The sequence below is a fragment of the Semicossyphus pulcher genome, unplaced genomic scaffold (assembly GCF_022749685.1).
Source record: "Semicossyphus pulcher isolate SPU_LCO1_2020_fin unplaced genomic scaffold, fSemPul1.0.p SCAF_2, whole genome shotgun sequence".
NCBI lineage: Eukaryota > Metazoa > Chordata > Actinopteri > Labriformes > Labridae > Semicossyphus > Semicossyphus pulcher.
The window spans coordinates 36119927-36135508 of record NW_027211693.1 but is presented as its reverse complement, the minus strand read 5'-3'; the positions used below and the strand labels follow the sequence as shown (position 1 = coordinate 36135508).

The following is a 15582-nucleotide window of genomic DNA, read 5'->3' as shown; positions in this document are numbered from 1 at the left end:
TGCTGTATGTGTGCTACATATGTGCTACATATGTGCTGTATTTGTGCTGTATGTGTGCTACATATGTGCTACATATGTGCTGTATTTGTGCTGTATGTGTGCTGTACGTGTGCTGTATGTGTGCTACATATGAGCTGTACGTGTGCTGTATGTGTGCTGTACGTGTGCTACATATGTGCTGTATGTGTGCTGTACTTGTGCTGTTTGTGTGCTGTACTTGTGCTGTATGTGTGCTACATATGAGCTACATATGAGCTGTACGCGTGCTGTACATGTGCTACATAAGTGCTGTATGTGTGCTGTACGTGTGCTACATATGTGCTGTATGTGTGCTACATATGTGCTGTACGTGTCCTGTATGTTATGCTGTATGCAAGCTGTATGTATGTGTGACATTCTGACATTTCCTTTTCAGTTGAAAAAGTGAAACAGAACAGTCACAAACACCTGAATTTAAAAACATGAAACATGATCTTTACCAGTGACCCCCGCCCCACCCCTAGTGAAAAGTTAATGTATGTTTGTGTGTTTCAGGTAAAGGAAAGACCCCCCTGCGGCGCAGCAGCACTGTCTCAGCACCTGCAGGGATCACTACACCTGCAGGGGTGTCTGTACCTGCAAGTGTATCTGTTCCTGCTGGAGTGTCTGTGGACCAGGTGAAGCCGCAGATGCTGGAGGGCAGCTGTGAGAAGAGCTGTCAGGTGACCAGCGAACAGATCAAAGCAGACATGAAGGCTGCAGCGGAGAGCAGCAGGAGGAGCAGCAGTAAAGGGGTCAGCACTGAACCTGGAGAGACCCCCTCCAGACCCGGCACTGACACTGGGACAGTGAGGGGCACTGGGAGTACTGGTAGTATTGGAAGTACTGCAGCAGCAAGGATTGGAGTGAGGCCAGTATATGGGTCAGTGGGCAGGACTGGACCTGGTGCTTCATCATCCAGGCAGGGGGGGTGTGAGAGGGTGTTGGGGGGCACAACCCACAGAGAAACCACAACCACAGACAGATCCACAGGGACCAGGACTACTGAGGGCTCAGAGGGCCCCCACGCAGCACAGAGGGAGGCTGGGGGGGGGAGATCTGGTCCTGCTGCTGGAGGGGCCCCCAGGAGACCAGCACTGATGCCTGCACAGGGAGACAGACCACCTGCTGGATCAGGGTTACAGCCTGATCAGGACTTTGTACCCAGACGACCTTTGACCCGATCCTGCAGCCGAATGTCCTCTGTGTGCCTGGTACCCGAGACAGGTAAGAAGGAAACACATAAGGTTAACCGTTTAAATTAACCAGTTAAAGTTCTTAACTGACGGTTAATGGTTAAGTGGTTGTAGTGCACATCCTTACAACTTATGGAAACAAAAGCAACACTTACATTTTGTAGTCCTGCTCCTGCCATGGTTTGTATATTCCGTCTGTGTTTCACACCTCTTTTTACGCCACGGTTGCCGAAAAGACTTCCGCAAAGGATACCCCGGTGTATCCTCGCTCATAGCTCCTCTAGCAAGCCTCCTCGATCCTCATTCCTCTCTCCTCAAGATGCATTTTAAAAATTAAGACATCTTTCAAGATAGCGCACTGAGATCAATTTCCTGTCACAGGCAGGAGGACCGAGGACCGAGGAGACAAGGAGCCACAAAATAGAGAAATGATAAAGGCCTATGTAGAGCAGAATGCTTTGTTCAGCTGTAAGGGGCTGTTAGTGCTCTTATGTTAGCATGTTAGCAGTCACATGTGAGCCTCTCATGTTTGTAGTCACATGTTAGCCTCTTATGTTAGCAGTAACATGTTAGCCTCTTATGTTTGTGGTCACATCTTAGCAGCCTTATGGAAGTGTCTCACTTTAGCATCATATGTTTACAGCCACATTTTTGTGTCCTATGTAAGCGGCCTCATGTAATTAGTCTCATTTAAGCAGTTCCTTGATAGGGGTTTCATGTCAGTGGCCTCGTGTTAGCAGCCTTGTGTTATTGGTCACATGTTAACAGCCACATGTTTGTGTCTCATGATAGAGGCCTCTCATTTTAACAATTCATTGATAGACGTTTCCCGTTAGCAGCTTTATGGTAGCGGTCTCATGTTAGCAGCCTTCTTGGATTGGATTGGATTTGAAAATCTTCATTGTCCCCAGAGGGCAATCTGGTTTGCAACAGTAGCAAACACAAACAATACACATCATAAAAACAGAAATACAGACTTAAGTACATGCATATAATATAATACATACTCCCATGGATGTCACCATGATAGCTCTTGTGTTATCAGTCACAATATCTGCCTTTTCTGTAAATATTGTGATTAAAACTTTTTAACACTCTGCAGTACTTAAATGTAAATATTTCTGTCTCATATACAGAATATTGACAACCTGTTGTTATTGTTGTTGTTGTAACAAGTACATATGTTGTTGTTGCTCTCTTTGCCTGTCTCTATCCTGCATCTCCTTCTATCCCATTCTTCGGCCCATCAAGTCTCCTCAGATGTTCAACATGAGTCTGGTTCTGCTCGAGGTTTCTGCCTGTTAAAAGGAAGTTTATCTACCAATGTGCTGAATGTTGCTAAGTGCTGCTCATGGTCATTCATGTTGGGCCTCTCTTTAAATAACATAAAGAGTCGGTCTAGACCTGCTCTTTCTGTAAAGTGTCTTGAGATAACTTTGGTTATAATTTGGCCCTTTACAAATAAAATTTGATGTACAGTATTTGCATAAAATATGTATATTGTAAGAATAATAATAATAATAATGAAGGTAAAATAATAATAACTTTAAAGATGTTTAAAACATTCAGTGTCTGCTGAACAGAAGCAGAACTCTTTGAACTATTTTTGTTTTCTAGAAGTTGAATGTGAAGCACTGACTGTTGTTAATGTTTTAATTGTTAATTTAAAATATTATATGTTATAATATAATATTTCTTGTCTTTGTGCTCTGTCTTGTGCAGATCTGTCCAGGTCCCGGCCTAGAGTGTCAGTGAGGAGGAAACGAATGTCTGACAAATCTACGAGCACGTCAGACCCTGTCACTGAGGACGACCATGTACAGGTACGCACTCACCTCATCATTACAGTCTGATGGTCTCTCTTTATAAGTGTTTTATATTTATTGCACAGTGATTTTTAAAGTAAAATATAACAAGGAGGAACAACATGTCCTCTTTCTTTACGTGCTGCTCCTCCGAAGTCAAAGCTTTTACAGACCTGCCAACCTGTGCGCATTTTGCGTAGCAGGTACGCACTTTCACATCGAAGTATGCTGGTGTAATTTGTCACCGTAAAGTACGCAAAAAGCTGGTGACACCTTGTGAGCAAGTCTATGCTTATTAGTTTGACTAATTGTGCAGTACTCAAGTCTAACAGCAAGAGGCAGCAGCAATATGCCAACAAGCATCTCGCCAGCTGAAATGCAAAGGAAGAAGAAAATCATTGACAAATCATAGTGCTAGATTCGTTCCTCTTACCTTCACCCACCTACAAAAAATAATATTGGCAAGCGGCGATGATTGACTAGTGCGTAATGTCATTTCAAAAGACAGTAATGTCAGCTAGGATTGGAAAACCGACAGGGCAAAGGTAAATGAACTGGGTGGATGTGGAAAGTTCACTATGTGAATTGAGTTTAAGTTAACATTAGCCTAGTAGCTATGTATTGGCAAGCTAGCTTGCTTGTTCAACGGTCATGTGTTACTTACTTGACAAACCCGTAATTGTAATGAGAGGAGTAGATCATGGCACCCCTGGCTGGAAAAAAAAAAGCGAGTGCATGCGCTGCAGAAATTCCTAGAAAGTGACCAGGAAAGATGAACATGCCACCTTCCAACTTCCACCTTCTCTCCCCCTCCTCAAACACACACACACGCAGACACACACACATCTTGGAGAGCGCCGCAGCGCTTAGTCCTCCTGACAGTTGTGCTACTATAATGCATAAAGTTGGCCGTTTGCGGGTCAGGTTTGGGTGGTTGATTAATGCATAATTTTGTGTGTTCGGATGGTTGATTGGCTCTCATAATGGGTCGGGTGGGTGCGGGTATTAAACCCTGCGTACGGCCTTGTATGTGTTCTGTCTATTTTTGGCCACACACGTGAGATGAACATTTTTTCGAAATAGGGTGGTACTCCAAGACCTTTTTAAAGGTTGGCAGGTCTGCTTTTAGTGGACTGTTGACAGACTATGTGTACTTTGTCAGCATTAATGACATACTGTGTGTACTTTGTTAGCATTAATGAAATACTGGTTGTTTTTTGTTAGAACTATTGACATTCTTTGTGTACTTTGTTAGCATTAATGACATTCTGTGTATACTTTGTTAGCATTATTAACATTCTGTGTATACTTTATCATTAATGACATTCTGTGTGTACTTTGTTAGTATTATTGACATACTGACTGTGTGTACTTTATTAGCATTAATTACATACTGTGTGTACTTTGTTAGCAATAATGACATTCTGTATGTTCTTTGTTAGTATTAATGACATTCTTTGTGTACTTTGTTAGTATTGTGGACATACTGACTTTGTGTACTTTATTAGCATTAATGACATTCTGTGTGTACTTTGTTATCATTAATGACATTCTGTGTGTACTGTGTTAGCATTAATGACACTCTGAGTGTACTTTGTTGGTATTATTGACATACTGACTGTGTGTACTTTATTAGCATTAATGACATTCTGTGTGTACTGTGTTAGCATTAATGACATTCTGTGTGTACTTTGTTAATATTATGGACATACTGACTTTGTGTACTTTGTTAGTATTATAGATCTACTGACTTTGTGTACTTTATTAGCATTAATGACATTCTGTGTGTACTTTGTTAGTATTAATGACATTCTGTGTGTACATTGTTAGTATTAATGACATACTGACTGTATGTACTTTGTTAGCATTAATTATTCAAGTAATCATTGTATTATATGTTATTAAGTATATAAATTAGTCTTTCTGGTGCAGGTTCTATCTCTGAAGAGTAAGAACCTGGTAGGCGTCACACTTACAAATTGTGGGATCACTGACCTGGTCCTCAAAGATTGCCCCAAGATGATGTTCATCCACGGTAACCTCCACTATTTATTAAAGTTACTGCATCTGTGTGTGTGTGTGTGTGTGTGTGTGTGTGTGTGTGTGTTAAAGTGCTAATTGTCATTAACTAAAACTCTGAAAGGAGCTCTTACTGTTCAGTGTTTATATGCCGTATAAATACATTTATTTATGTAGCTTCCAGTTTTATACCAGTTTAAGTTTAAATGTGTGTGTGTGTGTGTGTGTGTGTGTGTGTGTGTGTGTGTGTGTGTGTGTGTGTGTGTGTGTGTGTGTGTGTGTGTGTGTGTGTGTGTGTGTGTGTGTGTGTGTGTGTGTGTGTGTGCAGCCACCAGGTGCCGGGTGTTGAAGCAGCTGCGGGTGGAAAGCGCCCCTATCGTGAACAGGTTTGACTATGCTCAGTGTAAGAAGCTGGACATGGAGCAGGTCCTGGATCAGATCCTGAGGATGCCTCCTGAGAGGAACCGTATCATTTACATGCGCCCCATGCACCAGGTGAGTCACCTGTGAGGTCATCTGCTGCCATGGAAACTGAACCCTGAACATGGTGTTTGAAAAATCTAAAAGGAGAATCCGTCTCTCTTCAGTCGGATATTTTTAGTTTCATGCAGCATATTCAGCTAAAAACAGTGCAGAGTGAAAACAACAGTTTTTTTCCCTGTACTTGTCTCTCTCTCTCTCTCTCTCTCTCTCTCTCTCTCTCTCTCTCTCTCTGTCTTTCTCTCTCTCTCTGTAGCCCCTTATACACTGCCAGTTCCAGGCAGGATAGTTATGCCTCTATTAGGTTTCGTCTTTTTTTTTTTTTTGTAAGACATTTTTTTTTATTGACGAAGGATCAACAAGCATGACACATTTCATCTGTATTCGAAGCACGCACTGTTTGTTTACACCTGGCATGTTTTGCTTCCACAACGCCGGAACTCTGTAAAAACACACACTTGCTTGGTTCAATGTAAAATGGAAAAGGCTGTACGACGGCACAGCTTCAATACGGTGCTGAGGCAGAACTGCAGTGTGCCTCTTTGTGTCTTTGTCTCTCTCTCTCTCTATAACATTTTTGTCTCTCAGTCTGTCTCTCTCTCTGCCTGTGTCCATGTCTTCAGATTGACTCTGTAGCTCTGGAGCGGCAACTCTTCCAAGGTCCGTATCCGTACCACATAGCTCTTGTGCATGAGTTCAGCAACCCTCCAAACATCCGGAACAAGGTTCGAATCCGCAGCTGGATGGACACCATCGCTAACATCAGCCAGTGAGTGAAACCGAATTTCCCCCCTGGGGATTAATAGAGGATTATTTTATCATATTTTAAAACAGAATCAGATTATCAGATTATTCACATGAACAGAGTCAGATTATTCACATGAACAGAGTCAGATTATTCACATAAAGAGTCAGATTATTCACATGAACAGAGAGTGTTCGTGTAAACAGAGTTCGAGTTTTCACGTAAACAGAGTCAGTGTTCGTGTAAACAGAGTTCAACTTTTCACGTAAACAGTCAGAGTGTTCACGTAAACAGAGTCAGTGTTCATGTAAACAGAGTTCAACTTTTCACGTAAACAGAGTCAGTGTTCATGTAAACTGACTCTGTTTAAGTGAAAACTCTGAATCTGAGTGGTCAGGTGCACAGAGTCAGATTATTCTCGTGCAATGAGTGTTCACACGTCTTAACACAGATCGTCTCCTGCCTGGCAGTGTGTTGTTACCACAGTGAGTTGTTACCACAGTGACAGCAGCAGTGGTCATGGTTGTTGATTTGGTCATATACATTTAGTATATTTTGTAAGGGACGCTGATTTAAACAGCATCATTATGAGCACTGTAATCTGATTAGCGTCTCTGTGAAGTGGTCAATACTCAGACCTGTCTGCCTGTCTGTCCATCCTCAGAGAGTTGATAAAGTACGAGTTCTTCCCAGAAGCCACCAGGACTGAGGAAGACGTAAAAAAGTTTCCCAGATACCCGTGGGGCAGAGACATCTACACACTGGAGGGTAACAATTACACACTAACCCATTCACATTCAGAGCAATAGCTAACAAATCAACATTACTATAGCTAACATCACAACTCTGCTGTAGTTAACATCACAACTCTGCTATAGCTATCACAACTCTGCTGTAGCTAACATCACAACTATACTACAGCTAACTCTGCTATAGCTAACATCACAACTCTGCTATAGCTAACATCACATCACAACTCTGCTATAGCTTACATCACAACTATACTACAGCTTACATCATAACTATACTACAACTAACATCACAACTCTGCTATAGCTAACGTCACAACTATACTATAGGTAACATCACAACTCTGCTATAGCTAACATCATAACTATACTACAGCTAACATCACAACTCTGCTATAGCTAACATCACAACTCTACTACAGCTAACATCACAACTATACTACAGCTAACATCACAACTCTGCTATTGCTAACATCACAACTATACTATAGCTAACATCACAATTCTGCTATAGCTAACATCACATCACAACTCTGCTATAGCTAACATCACAACTATACTACAGCTTACACCACAACTGCTATACATAACATCACAACTCTGCTATTGCTAACATCACATCACAACTCTGCTATAGCTAACATCCCAACTCTGCTAAAGCTAACTTCATAACTATACTAAAGCTAACATCACAACTCTGCTATTGCTAACATCACATCACATCTCTGCTATAGTTAACATCACAACTATACTACAGCTAACATCACAACTGCACTATAGCTAACAAAACAACTCTGCTATAGCTAACATCACAGCACAACTCTGCTATAGCTAACATCACAACTATACTACAGCTTACATCATAACTATACTACAACTAACATCAGAACTCTGCTATAGCTAACGTCATAACTATACTACAGCTAACATCACAACTCTGCTATAGCTAACATCATAACTATACTACAGCTAACATCACAACTCTGCTATAGCTAACATCACATCACATCTCTGCTATAGTTAACATCACAACTATACTACAGCTAACATATCAACTGCACTATAGCTAACAAAACAAATCTGCTATAGCTAACATCATAACTATACTACAGCTAACATCACAACTCTGCTATAGCTAACATCACAACTCTGCTATAGCTAACGTCACAACTATACTATAGGTAACATCACAACTCTGCTATAGCTAACATCATAACTATACTGCAGCTAACATCACAACTCTGCTATAGCTAACATCACAACTCTACTACAGCTAACATCACAACTACACTACAGCTAACATCACAACTCTGCTATTGCTAACATCACAACTATACTATAGCTAACATCACAATTCTGCTATAGCTAACATCACATCACAACTCTGCTATAGTTAACATCACAACTATACTACAGCTTACACCACAACTGCTATATATAACATCACAAGTCTGCTATTGCTAACATCACATCACAACTCTGCTATAGCTAACATCACAACTCTACTACAGCTAACATCACAACTGCACTATAGCTAACAAAACAACTCTGCTATAGCTAACATCACATCACAACTCTGCTATAGCTAACATCACAACTCTACTACAGCTAACATCACAACTCTACTACAGCTAACATCACAACTGCACTATAGCTAACAAAACAACTCTGCTATAGCTAACATCACAGCACAACTCTGCTATAGCTAACATCACAACTATACTACAGCTTACATCATAACTATACTACAACTAACATCACAACTCTGCTATAGCTAACGTCATAACTATACTACAGCTAACATCACAACTCTGCTATAGCTAACATCATAACTATACTACAGCTAACATCACAACTCTGCTATAGCTAACATCACATCACATCTCTGCTATAGTTAACATCACAACTATACTACAGCTAACATATCAACTGCACTATAGCTAACAAAACAACTCTGCTATAGCTAACATCACAACTATACTACAGCTTACATCATAACTATACTACAACTAACATCACAACTCTGCTATAGCTAACGTCACAACTATACTATAGCTAACATCACAACTCTGCTATAGCTAACATCATAACTATAATACAGCTAACATCACAACTCTGCTATAGCTAACTCACAACTCTGCTATAGCTAACATCACATCACATCTCTGCTATAGTTAACATCACAACTATACTACAGCTAACATATCAACTGCACTATAGCTAACAAAACAAATCTGCTATAGCTAACATCACAACTCTGCTATAGCTAACATCATAACTATACTACAGCTAACATCACAACTATACTACAACTAACATCACAACTCTGCTATAGCTAACGTCACAACTATACTATAGCTAACATCACAACTCTGCTATAGCTAACATCATAACTATACTACAGCTAACATCACAACTCTGCTATAGCTAACATCACAACTCTGCTATAGCTAACATCATAAGTATACTACAGCTAACATCACAACTCTGCTATAGCTAACATCATAACTATACTACAACTCACATCACAACTCTGCTATAGCTAACGTCACAACTATACTACAGCTAACATCACAACTCTGCTATAGCTAACATCACAACTCTGCTATAGCTAACATCATAAGTATACTACAGCTAACATCACAACTCTGCTATAGCTAACATCATAACTATACTACAGCTAACGTCACAACTCTGCTATAGCTAACATCACAACTCTACTACAGCTAACGTCACAACTATACTACAGCTAACATCACAACTCTGCTAAAGCTAACATCACAACTATACTATAGCTAACATCACAACTCTGCTATAGCTAACATCACATCACAACTCTGCTATAGCTAACATCACAACTATACTACAGCTAACATCACAACTCTGCTATAGCTAACATCATAACTATACTACAGATAACATCACAACTCTGCTATAGCTAACATCACAACTCTACTACAGCTAACGTCACAACTATACTACAGCTGACATCACAATTCTGCTATAGCTAACATCACAACTATACTATAGCTAACATCACAACTCTGCTATAGCTAACATCACATCACAACTCTGCTATATCTAACATCACAACTATACTACAGCTTACATCATAACTATGCTATAGCTAACATCATAACTATACTACAGCTAACATCACAACTCTGCTATAGCTAACATCATAACTATACTACAGCTAACATCACAACTCTGCTATAGCTAACATCATAAATATACTACAGCTAACATCACAACTCTGCTAAAGCTAACATCACAACTATACTATAGCTAACATCACAACTCTGCTATATCTAACATCACATCACAACTCTGCTATAGCTAACATCACAACTATACTAAAGCTAACATCACAACTCTGCTATTGCTAACATCACAACTATACTACAGCTAACATCACAACTCTGCTTTTGCTAATATCACAACTATACTACAGCTAACAAAACAACTGCACTATAGCTAACAAAACAACTCTGCTATAGCTAACATCACATCACAACTCTGCTATAGCTTACATCACAACTATACTACAGCTTACACCAAAACTCGGCTATAGATAACATCACAACTCTGCTATAGCTAACATCACAACTAGGGATGAGCATTTGCATTTTTTTAACGGTTTTTAACGGTTAATAACCAGTTAACCGACAAAATATATTATATAGAGATATATATATATAGAGAGAGAGAGAGAGAGAGAGAGAGAGAGATTTACTGATTTTAAGTCAGCTGTATTGGAAGCACACTATCCATCTTTAATGTGAACTGTGCTCTATGTTGTGTTTCAGGAGTGGTGGATGGCGCCCCCTACAGCATGATCACAGACTTCCCCTGGCTGAGGACCCTGAGAGCTGCTGAGCCCAACAGCTATGCCCGCTACGACTTTGAGGACGATGAAAGCAGTGAGTTCAGTACCCAACATCCATACATCCATCAGTTCATCCATCCATGCACCAACATATCCATCAGTTCATCCATCAGTTCCTCCACTTAGGAGACTCACCTTCCTGTAACAGTCAGGGTTAACAAAGAATCTAACCTTACAGGCAACTGACATGTGTCCTCTCTGTTTGACCCTCGCCAGCCACCATCTATGCCCCACGGCGTAAAGGCCAGCTGTCAGCTGACATCTGCATGGAGACCATCGGGGAGGAGATCTCAGAGCGGCGACAGAGCAAGAAGGGCGTGTTTCAGAGGGTGGTGGTGCTTTTCCTCCATCACTGTGACACACCTGGAGAGCCTGTCGACGACGAATACATCTAAACATACAGACAGGCAGGCAGGCAGACAGGCAGGTAGAGAGACAGAAAGAGCTGTGGTTCTGTTGCTTGACTGTCTGCTTAGTGTTTTTCTGCTTGTTCACATGAGGACACATTTAGATGAAGACCCTCAGTCTGTCCACCTGTTCACAGTCTGTCCACCTGTCCCTCAGTCTGTCCACCTGTCTTGAGTCTGTCCCTCAGCCTGTCCACCTGTCCCTCAGTCTGTCCACCTGTCCTTAACCTGTCCCTCAGTCTGTTCCTCAGTCTGTCCACCTTTTCCTCAGTCTGTCCACCTGTCCACAGTCTGTCTACCTGTCCCTCACTCTGTCCACCTGTCCTCAGCCTGTCCACCTGTCTTGAGCCTGTCCTCAGTCTGTCCCTCAGTCTGTCCACCTGTCCTCAGTCTGTCCCTCAGTCTGTCCACCTGTCCTTCAGTCTGTCCCTCAGTCTGTCCAAATGTCCTAAGTCTGTCCCTCAGTCTGTCCACCTGTCCCTCAGTCTGTCCACATCCTCAGTCTGTCCCTCAGTCTGTCCACCTGTCCTCAGTCTGTCCCTCAGTCTGTCCACCTGTCCTCAGTCTGTCCACCTGTCCCTCAGTCTGTCCACATCCTCAGTCTGTCCCTCAGTCTGTCCACCTGTCCTCAGTTTGTACACCTGTCCTTAACTTGTCCCTCCGCCTGTCCACCTGTCATCTTCCACAGTCAGACAGAACAGTGTCCTGGTTTCACATTTTACACGTATTTAACACCGAACAGAGACGTTCAGCCCTGATGGAGCAGCTGCAGAGTTATCTAAGAGAAAGAGTCAGTTTGTGTTCAGCCTATTAGAGGAACAGAAAAACTTCAGACGGACTTAAAAAAAAAGCCAGATGTTCAGATCTGCCTGTTTGCTCTCTTAAGTGTCCTTCATGTTCAGACAGTGCAGTGATGAGGAGGAGAGGAGCTCATATCTTCCTCCTTCTCCTCCTCCTCTGTGTGTAAACTGAGATCATGTACACAGACAGACCTTTTGAATGTTAAATGTTAAATGTTAAACCTGCAGCAGACCTCAGCTCTGTTGAAGCTGCAGCTGAGACTCTAACATGAAGTTTCTGAACATTTCTTCTCCTGTGTGCTGCTCAGATTCTGCTTAATTTATTTTCTTCTGTTTGTTTTGATTAATGGTGAGATTAAAGAAGTGTGCAAACCGGAGATTAAATTACACAAATCAGACTGTTTACTTTTAGCTTTATGTTTGGCAACATGTTTCCTCTCTGTGTGTTATAGTCCTGCACAGAGCTGGATTATAACACATTCAGACTGTGATTATCAGGATAAAGAGCTGAGGATAATCTGACAGATTAACAGAAATAAACAAAGACAGAACGTCAGTGTGAAGCCTTATAGAAATCTGTCACATTGAACGTGTTTATATTCAGATCTCAGCCTTCTGAACATTAAACTGTTTAAAGCGTCACTCTTCTTTCTTTTCTCTTTCTGAGACGCTCAGTTCCTCTGAGTATTTGGAGGTTCAGAGGAGTTTGGTGCATCCTGCAGAGTGTTTGGTTTAATGACTTATCAGAGGTCAGGGTGTCTTTCTTCAGATGTGCAGGTTTTGAATAAAGAATCATAAACAGAGTCATTGAGAACAGTGAATGTCCAGAATTCAGTTTCAGGTAGAATAAACTGAAGCCGATGTGTTTGTGTACAGGTGTGATGAAAATAAAATGACTCCATCGTGTTTATATGTTTATAAAGAATCAGATTATTTCACAAACTGAAAATAAAAAAGGAGAAATCACTTCTGTTGTCCTGATTTTCTTCTTCTGACTGTTGAGTCCTGATTACTCTGATGTCACTCTGAGCTCCAACAGGAACAGGGCAGAGCCTCTCACATGGGTCCCAAACATTCAGACCCCTGTTTCACCTCCTGCCCCATTCATCCTTAGTAATTTAATCAGCTGTCCGGTCATATGACTAAGATCTGTGACGGGTTTACTTTTCAATCACTGATCGATTGCTTTAAACAAAAGCACCTGATTGTAACATCCAAAGGATTCTGACTGGACGTTATTCAAGGATTTTATACTTTAATTTTTTAAAGTGATGAGATGATCTGCAGTGATTTACATGTTTAAAAGTGCAGAAATGTTGAGCTCCTCGACCGAAGATGAAGATGATGAAGAGGACCTGAACTCTGTTTATACCTGGATTCATTCAAATCTGTTCTTCCTGCTGTGTGACAAGTTAAAGAGACATGAATACACACTCAAACACAGTGTAAACAGAGGGACTGTGTGTCTGCTGTTGGACTTCCTGTGACACTGAACAGATTCGGCTCCTCTTTCTCATCTTCAGTGTTAAAGTTCTTACATGTCCATCAAGGATCATTGATACAGAGGTCAAAGTGTTGACTGAACTAAACAGAGGTCAAAGGTCAGAAGATGTTCTCTGAATTTTCAGTGGTCACAAAAACAAGCATGTTTCATCTTCGTGTTTCGACATGTTTTCAGTCTATTTCTTTTATAATCTACTTTTTCTCCACCATCTTCATCACCTTCATCACCTCGCCATCTCCACCATCTTCATCACCTTCACCATCTCCACCATCTTCATCACCTTCATTACCTTCACCATTTCCACCATCTTCATCACCGTCATCCCCTTTTCCATCTCCACCATCTTCATGACCTTCATCACCTTCACCATCTCTGCCATCTTCATCACCATTACCCTCACCATCTCCACCATCTTCATCTTCATCTTCATCACCTTCACCATCTCTACCATCTTCAACACCTTCACTATCTCATCATCTTCATCGTCTTCATCACCTTCACTTTCTTCAACACCTTCATTACCTTCACCATCTCCACCATCTACAACACCTTCATCACCTTCACTATCTCCATATTTTTCAACACCTTCACTATCTCCACCATCTTCATTACCTTCACCATCTCATTGGGTCTGTTCCACTCTTTACACTTGTGTACTTATTTTTATATGCTTTTTACTGTAATGTTGCACCATCCACTTTGCTGCTGTTTCACTAAGTTTTCCCGTTGTGGGATGACTAAAGACTTATGTTATCTCCACCATCTTCAGCACCTTCACCATCTCCACCATCTCCCGCATCTCCACCATATTCACCATCTTCAACTCCTTCACCATTGTCACCATATTCACCATCTCCACCATCTTCAACATCTTCACCATCTCCCCCATCTCCACCATGCCCACCATCTTCAACACCTTCACCATCTTCATCATCTCCACCATATCCACCATCTTCAACACCTTCACCATCTCCACCATCTACCCCATCTTCATCATCTCCACCATAACAACCATCTTCAGTATCTTCATCACCTTCACTATCTTCACATCTGTATCAGGCCTGAGAGCAGCAGAAAGGCAGACAGGCAGTAAAATTCAGACGTGGCCTGTACATGAAGCCTTCAGGCCCTCACTGTTCCTCCTGCAGGCCTGATGTCTGTACGCTGTCAGCTCTATGACCAGATGAGAGTGGGCAGAAGCCCACCTCTTTGGGAAGAATGGGGATTTAGGGCAAAGTGCCACCCCTGTCCCCTTTTGACATGAATGACAGCAAGGCCTAGTTACGTGACTTAGATGGGCCATACTGTCCCGCTCCACTTGTTCCTGTGTTGGAGCACAGGGGTCAGTGCTGCCTGCATACACCAACAGTGCAGTTCAGGGCGTCTTGGGAAAAAAGCCACCAGCTATCCTTCACCAATATTCAACCCTTCATCTGCAGATTTATTGCAAGAAGATTCAAAGGGACATCTGTTGTGATGGCATGGGCTTATATATGTACGCTCTCCGTCACCACAGGTCACGTCACTTTACTGATATAAGATACTCTACCTGAATGTGTGTGAGTCAATCATTTCCTCTGTGATCGAACAGAACTTCATCAGAGTTCAGTTTGTGTCCTTATGAGGGAAACACTGAGAAGTTTATACAAGAGTGTGTGTGTGTGTGTGTGTGTGTGTGTGTGTGTGTGTGCGTGTGTGTGCGTGTCTGCGTGTGTGTGTGTCCATGCTTGGTTAACATCATTAATAGGCAGTCAGTCTTCTCTGCTGCTGTAAACAGTGAGCCATCTTCAAACATTCAAACATTACCTTATTAAGACACGAGACACAGAGCAGACACAGACAGGGGGGTTCATACCCCCACCCCCCCAACACACACACACACACACACACATCTTACTTACACATCGACTTTAGCAGGGACTATAATCTGTGCTCAGTCAGCAGAGACAATAAAGAGAAACAAGACAACA

The 15582-nt window shown here is 41.7% G+C and overlaps 1 protein-coding gene across 3 annotated transcripts in view; it reads left to right on the top strand.

Moving 5' to 3' along the window:
- fbxo38 (F-box protein 38) overlaps positions 1 to 13062 on the top strand; it is a 57184-nt gene extending 44122 nt beyond the window's left edge. For 2 of the 3 annotated variants that reach the window (XM_069670437.1, XM_069670436.1), the window contains exons 14-21: positions 535 to 1245; positions 2937 to 3037; positions 4952 to 5054; positions 5367 to 5533; positions 6142 to 6287; positions 6928 to 7031; positions 10822 to 10935; positions 11118 to 13062. In XM_069670437.1, the coding sequence (XP_069526538.1) occupies positions 535 to 1245; positions 2937 to 3037; positions 4952 to 5054; positions 5367 to 5533; positions 6142 to 6287; positions 6928 to 7031; positions 10822 to 10935; positions 11118 to 11296 (1625 nt within the window). In that variant the 3' untranslated portion in view covers positions 11297 to 13062. The other variant, XM_069670438.1, reaches the window with a different exon arrangement.
- The last annotated feature ends 2520 nt before the right edge of the window (positions 13063 to 15582 follow it).